Source organism: Impatiens glandulifera, chromosome 1, assembly GCF_907164915.1.
Source record: "Impatiens glandulifera chromosome 1, dImpGla2.1, whole genome shotgun sequence".
Classification (NCBI taxonomy): Eukaryota; Viridiplantae; Streptophyta; class Magnoliopsida; order Ericales; family Balsaminaceae; genus Impatiens; species Impatiens glandulifera.
In genome coordinates this window covers 144,134,159-144,152,964 of record NC_061862.1, presented here as the reverse complement: position 1 = coordinate 144,152,964, position 18,806 = coordinate 144,134,159, and the positions used below count along the sequence as shown (strand labels likewise).

Below are 18,806 nucleotides of genomic sequence, written 5' to 3'. Positions count from 1 at the left end.
TAAAATACGTATAAAACGGGGATAACAAATAAAAAATTAGTATGAGTTACTCAATCCACACTCCACCCAACTCAACTCAAACTCAACCCATACATTTGGGTGAATAATATGGGTTGGACTATGAGTTAGATAATATGAGTTGGATTGAGTTTATCCATTTGCCCATCCCTAATTAGAGATTATATTTATAATTCACCATGTAGTTTTCGATATAAATTGCATTGTTAGGGGCAATTTTTCTCCGATTTGACCGATAGTTAACCGAAAATGGGAGATAGTATTTGTGTTTCCTATCTCGTCCGTCCCAATCTCACCTCGATTCTGTTATAAACACCGATAAACAAAATTAAATATATAACATCATCAATATATTAATTTTTTATATTTTATAAGAGTTTTAAGTTTATTTATTTATAATATATAATATTAAAAACTTCTTTATATAATTTTATCAATAATTTTTTTTAAAAAATATAGTTTAATTGTGTCCCTCGGAAAATTTTCTAAACAGAACATGAGGAAGATGATAATAAAAAAAAAATTGTAAATGAGACATGATAATTAACACATTTCCAGCCTTATTATCATTTTTATAGATAACGATAGCTCTCAATGAAAATTAATTTTGAACAAGACTTCCATCCCCACATATTTAACTTATAAGCTAAAATTTTTATTTTATGTTATATAAAGGAATAATAGATAATTTAAAGGGATAATGGATAGTTTTTAATTTGGATGTGATTAGTATCTGATTTTGTTGTCTGTATTTATATATAAAGAAAGGTTTTGAAATATATTATCTCTTTGTTATATGCCTAGTATGAACTATCCACTAACATGGCTTTTTTTTTAACAATTTTTTTTTTTTATCAATGTTATATTTTAAAACCTTTTTTTTCTGTTCATTTAACCTGCTTTTTCTTTTTACTTTCAGCTTTTATTTATCTCTTTATTTAACTCATTTATTTATTTTATTTGTTTACCCATTTTAAATAATTTTATTTTATGTTATTCTTTTTAAAAATATTAATCTAACTGATTTTGGTTTAAAAATAGTATTAATTCTTTTTACTTAATAAATGACAATTAAAAAAGACTCAACAACTACAATACCATTATAAACTAGGATAATAATATTTATCAAAATTAAAAACAAAATAATCTATTTTGCATAATATTTTAAATTTTATAATAATATAATAAAATATTTGATAACTATTTAATAAATTTCAAAAGTATAATTAACTCATTATCAATAACTATTCATTTTGGTTGTATTAAGTTTGATATTATAGTTTAAGATGTATCATTTGTTCTACTAAATTCATATTTTATGTGTAGGGTAGGAGGTGTTGGTAATATTATCTCGTAAAAAATTACACGTAAATAATATATGAATACAATAAAAGGATAATACAACAGATACAATAAATTATGTAATGAGATGAAAAAATGTCTTCTCGTTTGTTCCGAGGCCTGTGAAACACAGTTTCCTTAAAACAGTTTCACCGTCTCCCGTTTGTGCTGGAGAGTTTCGTCGGTGGCTGCTTCCCAGGGTACAACGGAACCTGCAATGATTTAGCACAGAAAAAACACTACAACAGCGAACTAGACAAAAGTACCTGAATCACGATCACCGGGTTTCGCACAGAAATGATCGAGTCAAGAAACTCGAAGAACGCTCACAAGAACACTCACAAGAATACTCACAAGAACAAGGAAAGACTTTAGAATTCTAGAGAGAGAATTGATAAGATAATGTGCGGAGAGGAATACAATGTGAAGGGATATTTATAGTTGAAAATTAAACTCATAATCAATTTTTTAATCCAACGGTCACTAATCCATCATCCATTCATCCAACGGTTATTGTTGCTTGCCTTTTCATCATCTTTGCAAGTTACATCCTACAATAAATATTTTGTAGTTACAATGGCAATTAACATCATTTGTTAATTGCCTCATTCAAGACATTTATGTTAATTGTAACAATTAACAAATTTAATTCACAATGAATTTGATGTGAATTTCATTTGAATGAAATTTCACCTTAATTTACATTTGAATTTCATGTGAATTTCATTTGGATTAATTTTACTTTAATTCACATTTGAATTTCATGTGAATTTCATTTGGATTAATTTCACTTTAATTCACATTTGAATTTCATGTGAATTTCATTTGGATTAATTTCACTTTAATGCACAATTGAATTTCATGTGAATTTCATTTGGATTAATTTCACACTTAATTCACATTTGAATTTGGTGTGAATTTCGTTAGCCCAAATATCATTTCCATTAAATTAATGGAATTAGTTTAATCCAACATGAAGATAAGAACTTTATTCTGAAATATAATTAAATTAGCCTGACATAATATAAAATTAATAAACAAAATTTAATAAATAAATAATATTACATTTTTTTCATATACTATACGACATAATTTTACGTATAATGTGCAACTTATTGTATATCTACGTTTAAACAATTATGCCCAAAACTGATTTTCCATGTTTTCCTAGATTAAACCAACCGAGTTTATCTTTGTCTTTCCTCCTGTTAGTTAGTAAGAAGAATGATGGTTGGAGATTTGACTATGAGCACCACATTTTATTTAAAATAACATGTTTACTATCAGTTATTTTCTTGTACAAATCCACCACATAATTCTCAACAACTCTATTTGAAGATGAAAATGCACAAATGATATGACAACAAAGTTTACTTATGTTTACTGAGACACATGCAAATCATATATACGGTTAGGAATGATAATGTGGCGGTTTGGGGCGGGAAATGCATGCCCGTCTTGTTTTTATTTTGAGAATTTTTTAATACCATCCCGTTCCGTTCGGTTTTTGGGAATCTCCGCGAGACACCGTTAATAAAACATTTTAATAAAAAAATAAATAAATTATACAATAAAATTATATAAACGAATTTTTTAAAATAATATATATTGTAATATATTGAAATTTTATGTTATTATAAAAAAAATCTACGTCTCTTATAAAATATAATGAATAAATAAATATATTAGTGATTTAATATATTTAATTATGTTTATAGTGTTCGGGGTGAGATCGGGGCGACTCGGAGCGGGGACACAAATATCATCTCCGTTCGGTTTTCGGAGAAAACCGTCCCAAACAGGACAATTCAGTTCGATTTTCACAGGACGATTTCAAATTGATATCCTTATATACGGTATCAACGCGCGTTGGTTTCTCTCATTCTTGTATGCAACTTCATAGTAATGTTCACCATTAAAGACTTAGTTCTCTCAGGGCCGGCCCTGAGAAGCCTTGAGATTTTGGGAGCCCTATGCAAATTTAAATTTTGGGGCCCCTTAAAGTAGTAAATTTTTTTTTTAATTTTAATTAATAAAATAAAATATAAATAATTAATATATTATAATACGAGACTAAAAGGTGATAAAAAAAAATTATTTTTATAATATATATTTAATATTAAAGGAGAAAAAAGAGGAAAAAATTATATTAATAATATAATATTATTAAATATAAAAAAATGGAGGCCCTATAAAAGTGGGGGGCCCTATACAAGTGCATTAATTGCCTTACCTCATACCTAAATTCTCTTATATTTCAAGATTTTCATTACATTAGGATAAATGTTTGATGTCCAATAAAAAATGATATTCCCTTAGTAAATAATATGATTATAAAATAATATATAATCAAAATGTTAATTAAGAAATGAGTTAGTATTTTTGAATTCTCTTTAAATATTCTACTTCTGTTTATTTGATGAATATGTTTAAACTTTTTTAGTTTGAGAAAGATAACAATATCCTTATGATTTATCAATTATGCACGAAAGATTCTAAGATTAGATGTTTAATCCGAAATTTAACAATAATAACTAGTATAATCTAGTATAATCGAATTATTTTTTAAAATATATATTTAGTTGAAAACTCGAATTAACCCATGAACATCTTTACGACAAACAATTATCCCTTAAAAGTAATCAACTTTTTTTTTTTTAAAAATGTTCCATAAAACATTGTAAAATAAGAATCGTTTAAACAATTTCATCAATAACTTTCAAACTAATCTTAAGAATGACAAATCAAACGCCACACAAATAATGAGTAATGCGTATGAACAAAGCAACGGTCAAATATTAATACCGAAACATAGCCTTTTAACCTTTTAACAAAAATAGAAACTGTCTCTATTTATCTGCATTTAAGCTTGTTAATCCTATTTGGGTATTACTTTGCTAATTTTGGAAACGGTTTTGATCCAGAATTTCTCATTCAGAAACCCATTTCTCTGAAACAACTTTACTCTAATCCTCCATTGAAGATTTCTTCATCATCTTCTATCTTCTGTTGACTGTAGCAGGTAAGCATATGCCTATCAACTTCTCTTTTTCCTTAAAATTACAATCCCCCTGTTTTTCACTTCAAAACCCAACTTCTTGTTTCAACAGAGGAGAAAAAAAAATGAATCTTTTAAGAAAGTTCGAGCACAATCCGAGTCAGAAGTTTCCAGGTTTCTTCAAGGTCTACATAGGATCAATGAGCTGTAATGCTTTGGTGAGTATCAAGTTTTCTCTTTTATAAAACAAATGAATGATTTTTTACCTATTCTTATCTGGGATTTCTTTGATTTTTCTTATACATACAGCATATTTCCCCATCTTTTGTTGCACATATGAACAATTTATTACCCAAAAAACCCATCTTGAAAAGTCCCAAAGGAAAATGTTGGACAGTGGATGTTGAACAAGTGGGAGAAGATATGTTTTTTATGGATGGATGGCCGAAGTTTGTTTCAGATAACAAGATTGAAGATGGTCATTTTCTTGTTTTTTCCTACAATGGGGATATGACTTTCAACTTTCTCCATTTCAATCTTTCATTATGTCAAGTTCTTGAAGGTGAAGAGAGAATGATGAAGAAAGGGAGTTCTTCTTATTCTTCTGTCGCAGATCAGGAGGAGATTTTCATAGATGGGTTGATTAACCGTCCTGTAAATCCTTTCTTTGTGACCAAACTTCGATGGAAGAAGAGAAATGCATTGGTAATACCAAACTAAATTTCCTGGTTTTTGTTCTTGATGAGAAATGTTTTGATACATTATTATTAATTGTTTTAATGCAGCATCTTCCTGGTGATGTGATGAAACTTCACAACATTAAGCTCCCATCTACTGTGATGATGATTGATGAAGAAGGAAGAAGAATTTATACTAAGGTGTTGAGTTGGAGTGATGGAAGGAAGTGGATTATTGATGGATGGAAGATATTTGTGAGGCATAATAACCTCAAAGAAGATGATAGGTGCATATGCGAGTTCTTGGTTAATAACAGTGTTGAAGATTCGGATGAAGAAGAAGATGAAGTGTTCTTGAAGATGACTGTTATTCGTGCTGGATCATGGCTGCTTAAATAGGTTATTAATGTTGTTGATATTTGGTTGTTTAAGACATATTATCTATGGAGGTTTTTGGATGTTTATTATTGTCTAACTTTTGTGTTTGTTATGTTGGATTAATGTTAAGTTTACTTTTTGAATCTTGATTAATCTTTAAATTAGATGATGGAATGATAATTAGGGATTAAATTTGATATAATAGAGGAGAAAAAAATCTCATCCTACATTACTTTCTTATTTCCTCACTTAATTAAAGACTAGAAACCAAATATTATCATCTCACATATATATAGTTTAATCTATAGTTTAATTGATAATGAAATCACTTAAATGGGTAGGAGTGGAATCATGTTAAAATTAAAAAAAAAAATCAATTTCTACAATTTTTAAGTTAATTAGTAAATTCTCAAATAAAGATGGGGAGAATTTTTGTTTTTTATAAAAGGTATGAAACTTGTACTATTTCATTGTTTTATATATAAAAAACTAATATCACATTATAAATAATTATAGTTTGAGTGAAAAGGAATCATTTAAGAGATTTTAAATTTGATTCTCACTAAAATAAATTTTTTTTTTTTTTTTTTGTTGAAATTAGGACAATGAATCATGACTCTGATATTATAAAAAAAGAACCTTACAATTGTATTTTATATACTAAATAAAACAACAAAAAAATATACAATTATCTAAATTATTATAAAAAACTTATACCAAAAAATTTACATTTTTTAAAACTTTGACAATTTAGGAGATCCAACATAATACCCATGTTCAATAAGCTCATTATCAAGGCAATAATGAAGAAAATACAAATAAAAAAAGTTATTTATGTTTCCTCTTTTGAGAGGAACATGGTTACTACCTTCTTCCAAGACACATGCTTTTCCCTTCTCTTTCTCTTTCTCTTTCTCATTCATCTTCTTGTTATAATATTTATGATGTTCATAAAGTCTCTTCTTAGAATCATATTCATTTTCTTCTGCTGGTATCGAATTTGTAAGGTGGAAAATCGAAAATTTGTTTAAAATCGTTATTAAGTGATTAAGACTCCTAATTTTTTTTAAAGAAAAAAAAATTAAATTTTCTTTTTAACTAATAAGTTCTTGATGATTTGTCCTAAGACCACTCTTATTATAATACACTTATATCTAGTTCATGTTTATTCTCTTCACCTAAGATTTGATTAATGTTAAATAATGAAATTGTGAGTATAGAGAGTAAGCAATTTTTCTTCAATTCTATACAAATATTCATTAACAAATTGTTTTTAATGAAATATGAAAAAAAGAGATACAATTTATTTAATATTTCAAATATACAATAAAAAAAAATTATAACGAAGAGTAAATAATATATAATTCATCACCACCCACGAGGATAACTCAAGTGATCTCAAATCAATAATTCCCATTTAGAATAGTATAAATGGTTTTATTTTGTATTATTAACAGGATCCTAATATATCAATGTTTATTATATCAAAACTATCTATCTATCATATTTCTAACTATTAATGTTTTTATTAAACAATTTGAATTCTCAATCCTTTGAAAAGTCTTAAACTTCTTTTAACCCCCACAAAAGAAACCCTAGGGTACCCTTAATTTTACACAATTTAAACACACAGTAATAACACATATAATGAAAAAGAAAATCATTATAAAAATAAAACAATATTTTGTATTTGTCCTTTTTATTTTTTTCTAAGATAACTTTTTTCAAACTTATATAAAAATAAACACACTTTAATAGAATTGCTTACCTCCCTAATTAGGACTAAAATACTCAAAACAGCTAATGTTCAACAAAAGTAGAAAACAGACAACTTGCAAAAAGATGAAAAATAAAATATACATGTGATTCACAAAGACTACTTTGTTACATATAAGACAACCAAAAGATTCAATTGGACAATTTTTCTCAACAAAATATAAATAAATAAAAATTGAACAATTTTCATAAAAATCATCTCTCTTCATCCACAAGAATGGTTGAACCATTGCCAACACCAACCTCTATCAAAGAGGCCATATCATCATCATCTAGTAACACTGGAAATGGGGATCCCTACAGCAACCACATAATATACACAAAATGGAGATATATCAAAAAAATTATCAAAGATCTTACACTCTACGCGTCAAAGGAAAACACAAATCCACTTAAAAGTCTTCATATAGGAAGGTGTTGGCATGAATAATGAATATTTTATATGATTTGTATAGAATTAACTCATTTACTATATCTATGTGCTCATCAGAAGTTTTTATCATACTAATTATAACTTCAACAAACATCATCATTTTAAACCACTTTGGCAGGACAATGAGGCAGATTGTTAGCCTTTAGAGCTGAATTGGAATTGGAATCTATTGTTTGTTTAAGGATTTAGAAGAATTGAAAATAGAATTAAAATCTCCAACGGAAACATTCTTCCAACTATTTGTTAGATGCTTATAGACAGTTAAAAGAGAAAGGAGAAAAAGTAAGAAAGTATAAGAAAATCCAACTAAGAAGTAAGATTGTGTAATTCAGTGGCGATTTTTATAGAATTGAAATTCTAATTCCAATTTCACTCATCCAAACATAGCCTTATTATTAGTCGGAGAGGATTGTGGAAAATTTCCAATGAAAGTTTAATAACTCATGAAGGGGATGTCATTATCACATGCACAAGCTATACATGACATGAGATAATGAAACTACATATTTCTGATACATTTGTAGCTTAAATTATTAGATACCTCTTCTTGGAGAAGCAATACGGGTTTAATGGATTTCAGTTTGAAAAAGCTCTCACAGAGAATCTTTAGCTTGCCAACCTGAAAGTAGTATTGTTACCTAAGGTTTAAGTAACACGAGAAAGAAACATTGTATTGAAAAGAAAAAAAACATCACCGTGGTGTTTGCTGGTAACTTTTTTGTCTGAGGTGGTTTTTCTCCAATTGAAGCTCCAATACATTTGAGGGTGACAGCTGAAGGAAGAGAAGTTTAATTAGGATATGACCATAATCTTAATCCAGAAGCTAATTTCAAATTTTAAGTTCGTACATATAAGCCCAGAAGCCATTTTCTGGGGGCCTGATGCTCCAACAGCTGTCCTTACATCCTCAATCCCATGTAAATCTTTAAGCTCATAAAACCTGTAATATTATTAAGTGTTTGCACATGGTAAGAAGATGGAAAATCATGATAAGATGGTTACAAAACTGAAATGTAAGGAATAGAAGTTCAAGTACTGACGCCAAGGTTAAATGATGCCAAGATCCAAAGAATTTTCATCACACAATTTTGGTATTAAAGCCTCAACAGTTTCACTCAACTTTACCGTTTTAATCAAGATAACAAGGCTAGTCTTTCTTTTTATCAAGGATAACTAGTATAATCAATCAATTATTTAGCCTTGTGTGATGGGTATAAAAACACTACACCTTAAAAGGTTGAGAAAATTGAAAGTTAGTGTGGAAATATGAAAGTAGGCCTTATTTCCAACAACAAATTTGTCTTTCAAGGAGACATTAACTTCAAGCTTTTCCAAAAAAAAAAAAACTTCAAGTGGTTGTAGTTGTGTCTCCCAACAAAATATTTATTTATGCCTATCTTCGAAGTTGTTCTTTATTTAATTAGTCCCCTTTATTTTCCTATAATTATAGTTCCATTATAATAGTTAAGTATTCAAAATGAAGCACAAAATATATCAATCTATGCTCTCTTCAATTTTCTACAGCTAGCTTAGACAAATTTCAGGGAAAGAGGAGTGAAAATAACCAATACAAGAAGATTTGACAAACCTGGGATGATATTGAATTTCTTCTGGATTGTCATGCAATTTTGACATGACTAGCCGAACATACCTGCAAATAATAATAAGTTCTTAGTTCAATAATAGAGAAAAACATATTAGTTTTCGGTAGGAACAGGATGATAGCTTATACTTTTGACAATGCAAAAAAAAAAATCAATTCTTCTATTAATTACACTAGACTAGCTTTGTGATGAAACGAGTCTACAATCACGTGTGAAGATGCTGCAAATGAAAAAACAATTAAGGTTTTCAGGATGGAGTCAAATCTGAAGAGCACAAACAAATAAAAGTGAAGTGAATAAATATTAAATACTTTTAGGTGTTTTGTAATTAATTTAGTTTAAAACTAATTATTACTATTGAAAGAAGTTTCTTAGCAACATGTCATAATTTGTGTCACTAAATTAATACAAAACTTTAACTTTTCAAATTATACATTTGTGAAAAAAAAAATATATAGGTCGAGTATCCAATAAAACGATCAACCAGCTCTACATCCACTTCAACCGATCCACTTTCATATATCTGTCACAGCTAACTAGAAGAAATTCAGATCCAAAATTCAAGCAGAGTAAAAGTAGCCTGGATCGTATATTAGCATGCTCAATTGGACCCAAAAGGAAAATGCGGTGCATCAGAAAGGATATTAGTTGGGACTAATTAAAAAGAAAGTGTTAAAGTTCATATAAGTGGATATGAAAAAAGCACATACCAAATCTCTGAGTCCTTCCTCTCTCGGGTTTTAACCTGTAGCATCCAAAAAGATTAGGACCATATTTATAAAGTAATCCAATGCATACACATAGACCATGAAAGAAATGTGAAGACATGGAAAGCCAGATTTACCTCACTCCCATTCAACAATTCAACTTTAGCCAATCGAGCCACTAAAGAAAATCTCGGAACACCGCCTTTTCTCTGATCCGTAACTGGATTATCAGTGAGCCTTATATCCTATAGTTTCAATGAAAAATAGAAATCAAAAGATAGCAAGCCACAAGATCAAACACCTTAACAAGAAAGCTATGAAACCTTCCCAAATTATTGCATCAAAAAATCCAGAAATAAGAAGGGATCATATGATTGTCTTCTCCGACAAAGCATGTACACATTCCTTATGGAAGCTAATTAAGAAGTCATAGGCACAAACACATGCTAATAAATGCAGCAAAGGAGTAATTTTATTTTTGAGAGAATAGGTGGAAGAATATAAATCAAGATCATTGCAAAATCTCAACCTGTAGACGAAAAACAATTCCCATATTTGATCACACCATCACTTCAAGCTTGTGATTTTAGGGGGAAAATAAAGATGTGGAGATCTTTTCTCGAAAAAACAAAATGTGGAGATCAATTTTTTTGTATGCAAGGTCTAAATAGTATTAGAAAACTGCACGATATTTATGCAACACACTTAAGATTCTGATACTTGTTAAGGTGGTTTGTGTGAGTAAATAAAAGTAATATTTAGTTAGTAATTAGGCTGCAGTAAATTAGGCCAAGTCTGTTGGTCTACTCAAGAAGATGAAGAAGAGTTAGTTAATAGAATTAGTATACAAGAAGTGTGCACTAAAGAGTGCATACAAGAAGTGAACTAAAGAATCCATCATAAGCAGAAAAAAACATTTTCTTTGCTAAATGCAAAAGCTAATGATAAATTTCAGAATGGAAAAGAACTGAGATAAAACATTACCACCAGGCTAGGGAAAGAATTAAGTGAATCAACAGAAGCCAAATCACTGATGTTGTTAGAACCTGGACAGCCAGTGAAACTCACCATTATAAATATGCCATATCATAACCATTGTAATAGAATACAGATCAATTTAAGTGTCTACCAAGAAGAAGGCAACGCAAATTTTGGAAAGGCTGATGGTTGTTCCCATGGTCAGGATACCATATTTTGTTCAAAGTATTCTTGTTCAAGTATAGCTGCTCCAATCTGAAGGAAAAAATCACTTTGCAACAAATTCAAAATTCTAGAAGTTACTAACTATAGATAACAAATAAAAGAAATACTTTCCATCCAGTACCTTCTTAATTGAGAAAGTTTCAAGATTTCGTTCCAATCAGATATACAATTATCCTCCAAGTTCAGAAGAAGCAGAGAATCAAATCCCTGGACAGTGATGCTGGGAGGAATAGACTGGAAGAAAGCATATAATCAGATACATAAAACATATGAGATTCAGAAGTATTCTACAAAATGCTTGAATGCAAAATTCTTGCTACAAGCATATATTTTATTACCTAAAAAAATAACAGCTCATATCAATGAAAGTTAATAAAATCAAAAGCAAAATTGAATCAATAAGCAGTGCGTTACAGTAAATATTTTTCAACTCTCAAGAGGAGCACATATAAAGAGAATCCTGAGTAGTAACTTGCAAAACGAAACTATGATCTTGAAAATTCTCATGTTCCTTTCACAAACCATCAATCATATGCACACCATGAAACCATATTTAAAGTGGCAGAAAATCTGGGTAACTCCATTTTCATAAAAGTGGGTAGGAACCTAACTTTAATAAATTAACTCTTGATGTTAGTATTAGAGAGTTAGAACTTTAGACAATAGTTGCCAACATGAACCGGCAAATAGAAAGAATATTATCAGGAAAGATACCTGTTAGATTATTATGACTTTTAACCCATACATAACAGATTGAATTGAGACGAATTCATAATTTAACATAATATCATTAGTATCAGATACAGTCAACTGTTTTTTTTTAAAAGGAGATACAGTCTACTATAATATTATGCACATTCCATAGTCAACTGACATAAATTTATATGTTTTCATTATTCTTGTGGGTTCAATTACTTTAAGGTTATGGCATTGATAGGATTAGAATCAAGCAATTTCACTTCCAAGAATGGGGGTGTGATTAAACTCACTATCTTATTCATCATGCACAGAGCTAAAAATTGTCAACAAATTCAGATTTTTTTATATGTTCTAAAGTTTGAGGGTATTTGAACTTTAATGTTTGAAGGGTTATTTTAATCTTTTATCCTTACTTAATTCTGTAATGAAATATATCAAAATATAGCTTATAATCAACAGTTCTCAGATATCTTCTCCCTGACCAACATTGCATTATGTTCACTTGAAAAAAAATGAAAAGAAAGAAAAGAGAAGAGCTTATACAGATAGACTTGTAATTGTGAGGATTAAATGATAAACCAAATTGCAGACAATTAGAGGTGATTACTAAGTTATCATTAAAGTTTTGCGACAAAAGTCTGATTAATATTGTTTTAGTACTTGATAACCAGTATTAGAACTTCACCATATTTATTTTTTTTTTCCAGAACTTCCACATAAATTGAGAAAAGAAAAGAAAAAATGGATGCTAAATGCAAAAGGAGAATGGATGCTAGACCTTTATTGAGCTCAATTTATTTCCCCTAAGATGTAGCTCTTCAAGTGTTGGAAGTGAATGCTCGAGTGTTTCAACCTGTTCAATGCAAAACGATGCAATTACTACTTCAAGTCAATGTCAAAAAATAAATTGGACGGTATAATTAAAGGTCATCACCTCTGTCCAGCTTAGACCAGTACTATTCAATACTAAAATGCGGATCTCCTTTACTTGAGGAAACCCCAATATATCATGAGCCAAAATATTGTTTGACAAGTTCAAAGCAGAAAGTGCTGGTAATTCCTTACATATGGCACCAATATCCTGCCGCAAAAACAAAAGACTATGATCACTAAGCTTCGAAAAGCTACCGTATGTAAATTTGTCCTGAAAAGATCTACAAGCTATCCAAATTTCATAATAATCAAACGATTAGATCATCAGCCAAGGCGTTTGAAGGTGGCGCAATTTATAATGTATCCCCGCCAGCCACACTTTTTATAACATATCTGGATCGGTATCCAAAAATTCATTGGCGGTTTCTCATCCAGATCCACATTCAGATCTATAGAGAAAAGTGTTTCCAAATCATCCCTATTGTACTAATGGTTGTGATAATTTAGTTAACAGCATCCAAAAAAACAGTTTGTCATGTAGGGAGAGATTTGGATGTTAACAAGATCATCAAAGCACCTTTTATTCCATCGTCTTAACAATGCCCTGTTATTTTTATGAAACAATTATCTTAGTTAATATTTCTACTATGCAAAATAAGTTGGAATCTCAGAATATACTCCAGCTTGAGGAGGAGAAATAAGGTATTTAGCTAATAACAGCATCCAAAAAAACAGTTTTATGTACAAAACCTACCTAATTGGAGACCTAATGGCCATGGTCCAAAAATGCTTGTAACAACACCACACTAGTCTTTAGCAAGAGCAAAGGCATGCAACTCAAGAAAATAGAATAAAATATTTTCTTTAACTGCTTTTAGAGCATACCATCCATTCAGAGAGCAGATTCCCAGTCATATCAAGTTCCTTTAATGCTGTGATAAGATCAAAATATTAAATCTTAGCAAACTTGCACATTAAAATCAAAATAAAATGCAAACTATGAAAAGTCAATGCGCTTCTAGCTCTTTATGTAATCGATAATATATATAGGATAAACTTGCGCATTTTTGTACTTACTATAGTTCTAGGGAGCATCCTTGAGACAAGACAAAACATACTTCGAGCACTAGCATTGTAATGACAAGAACTTCTACGCTAAATATTCTAATCACATCTTATGTATTGTGAGCCCTTCTTCTCAATCTAAACTGTTAGGAAAATGGATCATTCTACCTCAAGGAAAAATCACTTATTGACTTCTCCAATCTTTATGCATTGAGCTCTCACTAGCAATACTAGCCAAATAATACACGACATTCATAAACTACTAAAATATCATAATCTCACAAAGACATTTGTCATTATCCATATATACTAAAGCCTTTCAACACTTTGGCTTAATGGTTTTTGCCATTCAGCTTCTTAGCTTTTTTGTTTAACTCCCTTTGCTTTTCCAATAATCACTTAATGAGAGAATTTAGAGAATGAGGTCGGGGTACTAAATGAATCAAACTTGCTATATCTTCATAAGGATCAATGGACCAACTATATGTTCTTCAGATGATCCCCAAAGCATATTTCGAATTCAGGTATAAGGACACATAATAGGTCTGACAAATGTATAAAGGATGGAAAATCTTTAAGAATATTGCGCAAGAGTTCACACTCAGCATCTTAAATAATGGGAAAGAATATAACGATAATGATTGATCTTCACAACCTTTAATTGATTTATCTCAGCAGATACTTACCTCATTATAATAATTTGACAATTTGATATCCTTAAATGTAATAGGAAACATAAGGCTACTACAAAAATACAAATAATCTACTTCCTCTTTCAATAAAACTAGATACAATAACCAGATCCAAAAAAGTATCTTACATGGAACAGCAGCATTGAGTTGACCTGGAGGCCCAGGAGAACTAATGCCTAGGTAAGGAAGAGATGCATTTGTCAAATCTTCAAAATGACTTAGTCTGTCCTCAATTTTATCTTTTCCAAGAAGCTCAACAATCACTCTTTTGTTGCTTGAAGAAAGCACATACATTTCATCTGTGAAGAAAGTGGAATATTTACTATCAAATTCATCTAAAAGTAAATAAAAAGATTTGGTATAGTTGATACCTTCTTCTTCTTTGGTAGAAGTTGACCTATATCTGATCTCAAGAGCTTGTAAAATCGTAATACCCAAGCATAACTTATTGGGACGAATAAAGGAACCCGATGTCTCAGATTTGGCCTGAAAATAGCGAGACCCATTAATGAAACCGTCGTGTTTACCTTCTTCATTGTCCCAATCGACGCCGACCCAAATTCCGGTGTACCCTTCTACCTGTCCAATGTACTTTACTGTCCCCACTCTCAGTGAGTCGCCGGCTGCGTGAACTCGTTGGTTGATTCTGAACACAGACGACTCCAAATTTTCTGGGTTTGGATCGTCGGCCATCAACGAGACAGACATTGTTGAAAGTTTTTAGAATGAATTTTGCAAACGAAGACAACTCTGTATAAACCAGCGTTATGGAGTAGGGATACTGGTTGGATCGGCTCTTCAAATGTTTACTCAGCGAATAGAAATAAACAAGTGATTTCTTGGAAAGTCGTCATCTTTTTAGAAAGAAACAAAATATTTGTATAGAATATGAGTTCTTCATGAAAGATCCAATTTTGGAACTTTTCTTTGCAAATTGTCTTAAGTTCTTGCTAACCTAAAATTCCCTTGGATTCAAACAAGAACCAAAATTTGAAATTAAAATGAATTTGGAGCTACAGGTATATACCTACCCGATAGTCGGGTAAAGGTATTTAAAATCGGGGTTGGGGTTGGGTATTTAAAATCGGGTTAAAGTATTTAAAATCGGGGTCAGGATCGGAGAGCGAAAGATTAACCGATCGAATTGAATAGGAGAATGTGTGAAACTCAAACCCAATACCCGAAATATTAATATAAATATATATATTTATAAAACAAATACTAAAAAAAAACTTAAAAATTTGAAAATAAAAGATTTTGTTTGTAAGGGAACAAATGATCAAATCATTCATAAAGTTTTTAAATATAAAATTGTTTTAATTTTATAGATATTAAATATTTGAGGATATATAAAAGAAATTTTTCTTTAATATATGTTTTTTATATATTAATAATTATACTAGATGCAGATGAATTTTTCTATTCTAAGAAAATTAAAAATTAAAATGATGAGAAGTGTTAATTGACAAATTAAAAAAAGTGCAATGTACTAAATGTAACTAATAGTTAGAGTAAAAAAGATTGAATTGATTTTAATAAAAAGAAAAAAGAAATTTTGGTTACATGTGATAAATAAATGTGAATGTTAAACTCAGCTTAAAAATTATATGTTTTTTTACACTAAATCAATATTAATAATACATTTCTTTATAAAAATCTTGAAACAAAAGTTTCAAAATAGTGGACTCAATCAAGTTTCAAAATAGTGATATGTTAAAATATTATCAAAATTTAATCAAATTAATTTAAAAAATATGAATATGATTATTGTTTAGATATTAAACATTTAGTCTCGTTAATTAATTCTAAATTCAAATATTTTAGAATTTCAAATTTATTTCTTGCTTATATGCTGTCATTAATTAACGTGAATAAACATATATCTTATGATCTTATTGATAATGTTGACATAATGGAGAGATATAATCATATAAAGCTTCATCAAAATGATAAAAATCTATTTAAAATTTATATGGTATAGAGTTCTAGATTTTTTAATTTTTGAGAATTTTATATAAGAATTTTTAAATATTTATTTTTATCTTATATATTAATATATTTTAATTACTAATAATTTTATCCATTTTTATAAATTGTTTCAAATAAGACATTATTTATCTATTTTAATAAAGTATTTTAAAAGGATAAGAACTCTCAATTTTTTTCTTTTTCTTTACGTTAGGGGAAAACAATCATTTTATACAGATATAATATTAAATAAGACAATAAGATACAATTACAAGGTAGAACCCTCTAAATGAATAATGATAAGGAGTTGAATATTTGTAACGAAAGAGTATATTTATTTTTCTATTTTTTTTTTCATTTTTTTTTTCTCAATATTTATATTTTTCCTTTATTAAATAAGACGCATTTAATAATTTTTTTTATTATTATTAAAAAACACTTAATAATTTCTTTCTTTAATTTTTTTATTATAAATATTTTTTTTATTTCTCTCTCAATAATTTATTCTTTTTTATTTATTAAAAACATAAAAAAATTATTTTCAATAAAAAAATAACTCAAATTAAAATAAATAATAATTAATTGTGTTAATTAATATATATATAAGAGAATAAAAACTAATTATTTTATTTAATTCAATTAATTATTTCTGTCATCTCTTAAGTTAATTATATATATATATATATATATATATTATATTAATAAAAATTAATATATTAATAATAAAAAATAAAATTATTAATTTTAAACTCTTCATTCTTGTTTATCTCTTTTCTCTCCTTAAAAGTCTCTATCTTTTCATGTCCGTTTATTTTCTAGGATTTATTAGAAACTCAACTCAATCAGCTCAATCAACTAAATAAAGTCAATATACTACAAAAGTTCTATCAACAATATTCAACTACCACCATATTAGTTATTCTCTCTTAGTGTTTTTTTTAATCTATGTTGAATATTAGTAGTTGATGATTTGAGTTGTATCTAGAATTACGAACTAATGAAGATTGAAAAGAATTTGGACAATATCGAGCTAAGACTTCTATCTTGAATATTAGTAGTTTGTGCTTTTAGTTGAATCTCCTGGGCCAAGAAACTTAGTTAAGAATTTGTCTCATAGTGGTCCAATTTTAAATGAAATGAAAGATAACAAGAATGATGTTTATCAAGATCCATCTTCATCTAGTTCAAATGAGGTTAAACTTTCTGAGATTGTAATGATTTTTTCATTTAGATGAAGTTCGTAATTTTTATAAATTTTATGGTTAGAGTGTTGGTTTTGGTATCTCCAAACGATGTGGTAAAATGGAAATGATAATAAACAAAATATTTTTCCATCAGATGTACCAAAATTAGTAATAGAGTATCTCATTCGAAAAGTGTATTACAGTCGAGACCTTATAATAAGACGATTTGTAAAGCCAAGATTAATGTTATTGTTCAAGATGATAGAACTTTTGAGATCACTTTTGTACACCTTCAACACAATCATATCTTGAGCCTTCGAAAAAATCAAGACATTTTAGATGTAACAAAATGCTCAATTCAAAAAATTGGGACAACGGAATAAGTATGTAGCCCGCAAACACACTCAACCATTTAACTAGGTGTAAAACTTACTGCCTGACGAGTTCGAACTCAGGAACTTATGGTTAGTATCCACTTTTTATTACCGCTAAACTCTAAAAGGGAATTAAAATGCTCGATTCAACTACAAAGAGAAATTTGGAGTTAAATGATCAAACTGGAATAACTTTAAGTAAGAGTTTTTAAGGCTCTTCGATTTGGTCGAATTAGTCTGAAAACTAACCTATGTGAAATTTCAATGGGTTTCAAGCTACTAAAATTGCAGATTTCCGTGGATCATTTGTTAAGCAGTTACTTATAAGGATTATATTTTTGCGTTGACTATGGTTGCCATTTCGTTCACCCAGATTGTTCACGACATACGAACATGGAGCCAATCACAATACATTTTGATATATGCTCATTGAATAAATCTCAGATTCGAACATGAATCACTCTATTTTTACGTTCCTTTCATCCGCTCATTTCTGGTTGGGAATAAAACAAAATAATCACATTTGTGATAATTAACTATTCTTCACTTGATTATATTTAACTATTCTTCACTTGATTACATCTTTAGGAGTGAGAAACAACATACATAAACATAAATATAAATAACACAAAACACCAAAACTTTAACGTGGAAAACCTGCTCAAATCAAATAGTAAAAACACGGGACTTCCGTTCAAAAATAATTTCACTATAATCAAATGTTAAACACAAAATAAATGAAGATAAAAGCTAAAACAAAGAAGAGATCTATCTCACTATCTCTATATATGTATACTAGATGTCTATCAGTTATGA

General features: G+C 29.0%; 2 protein-coding genes across 2 annotated transcripts; one reads left to right on the top strand and one right to left on the bottom strand.

The window, feature by feature from the left end:
* Positions 1 to 4,353: 4,353 nt before the first annotated feature.
* LOC124946194 (B3 domain-containing protein REM20-like) lies at positions 4,354 to 5,433 on the top strand. The gene is made up of 4 exons (XM_047486769.1): positions 4,354 to 4,381; positions 4,470 to 4,575; positions 4,667 to 5,062; positions 5,143 to 5,433. The coding sequence occupies exons 2-4, from the start codon at positions 4,483 to 4,485 to the stop codon at positions 5,431 to 5,433; spliced, it is 780 nt and encodes a 259-aa protein (XP_047342725.1). The 5' UTR covers positions 4,354 to 4,381; positions 4,470 to 4,482.
* A 1,819-nt stretch (positions 5,434 to 7,252) lies between these two features.
* Positions 7,253 to 15,331, bottom strand: LOC124945611 (tubulin-folding cofactor E). Its single transcript, XM_047486076.1, has 15 exons — positions 14,836 to 15,331; positions 14,593 to 14,763; positions 13,593 to 13,639; positions 12,769 to 12,915; positions 12,613 to 12,687; positions 11,257 to 11,369; positions 11,062 to 11,165; positions 10,917 to 10,978; positions 10,070 to 10,177; positions 9,936 to 9,970; positions 9,210 to 9,272; positions 8,470 to 8,561; positions 8,317 to 8,393; positions 8,163 to 8,240; positions 7,253 to 7,485 (listed from the first exon to the last, which is right to left on the bottom strand). Exons 1-15 carry the CDS (start codon positions 15,170 to 15,172, stop codon positions 7,384 to 7,386), a joined length of 1,611 nt encoding a protein of 536 aa, XP_047342032.1. The 5' UTR covers positions 15,173 to 15,331; the 3' UTR covers positions 7,253 to 7,383.
* Positions 15,332 to 18,806: the final 3,475 nt, after the last annotated feature.

Excerpts from the sequence above, each read along its gene's own strand:
- LOC124946194 (XM_047486769.1), top strand. The coding sequence starts at position 4,483 with ATGAATCTTTTAAGAAAGTTCGAGCACAATCCGAGTCAGAAGTTTCCA. Across the intron at positions 4,576-4,666 it reads CAATGAGCTGTAATGCTTTG|CATATTTCCCCATCTTTTGT; the intron begins GTGAGTATCAAG and ends TTATACATACAG. Across the intron at positions 5,063-5,142 it reads GGAAGAAGAGAAATGCATTG|CATCTTCCTGGTGATGTGAT; the intron begins GTAATACCAAAC and ends GTTTTAATGCAG.
- LOC124945611 (XM_047486076.1), bottom strand. The coding sequence starts at position 15,172 with ATGTCTGTCTCGTTGATGGCCGACGATCCAAACCCAGAAAATTTGGAG. Across the intron at positions 14,764-14,835 it reads TTCTACCAAAGAAGAAGAAG|ATGAAATGTATGTGCTTTCT; the intron begins GTATCAACTATA and ends CTTTCTTCACAG. Across the intron at positions 9,971-10,069 it reads AATTGTTGAATGGGAGTGAG|GTTAAAACCCGAGAGAGGAA; the intron begins GTAAATCTGGCT and ends TGGATGCTACAG.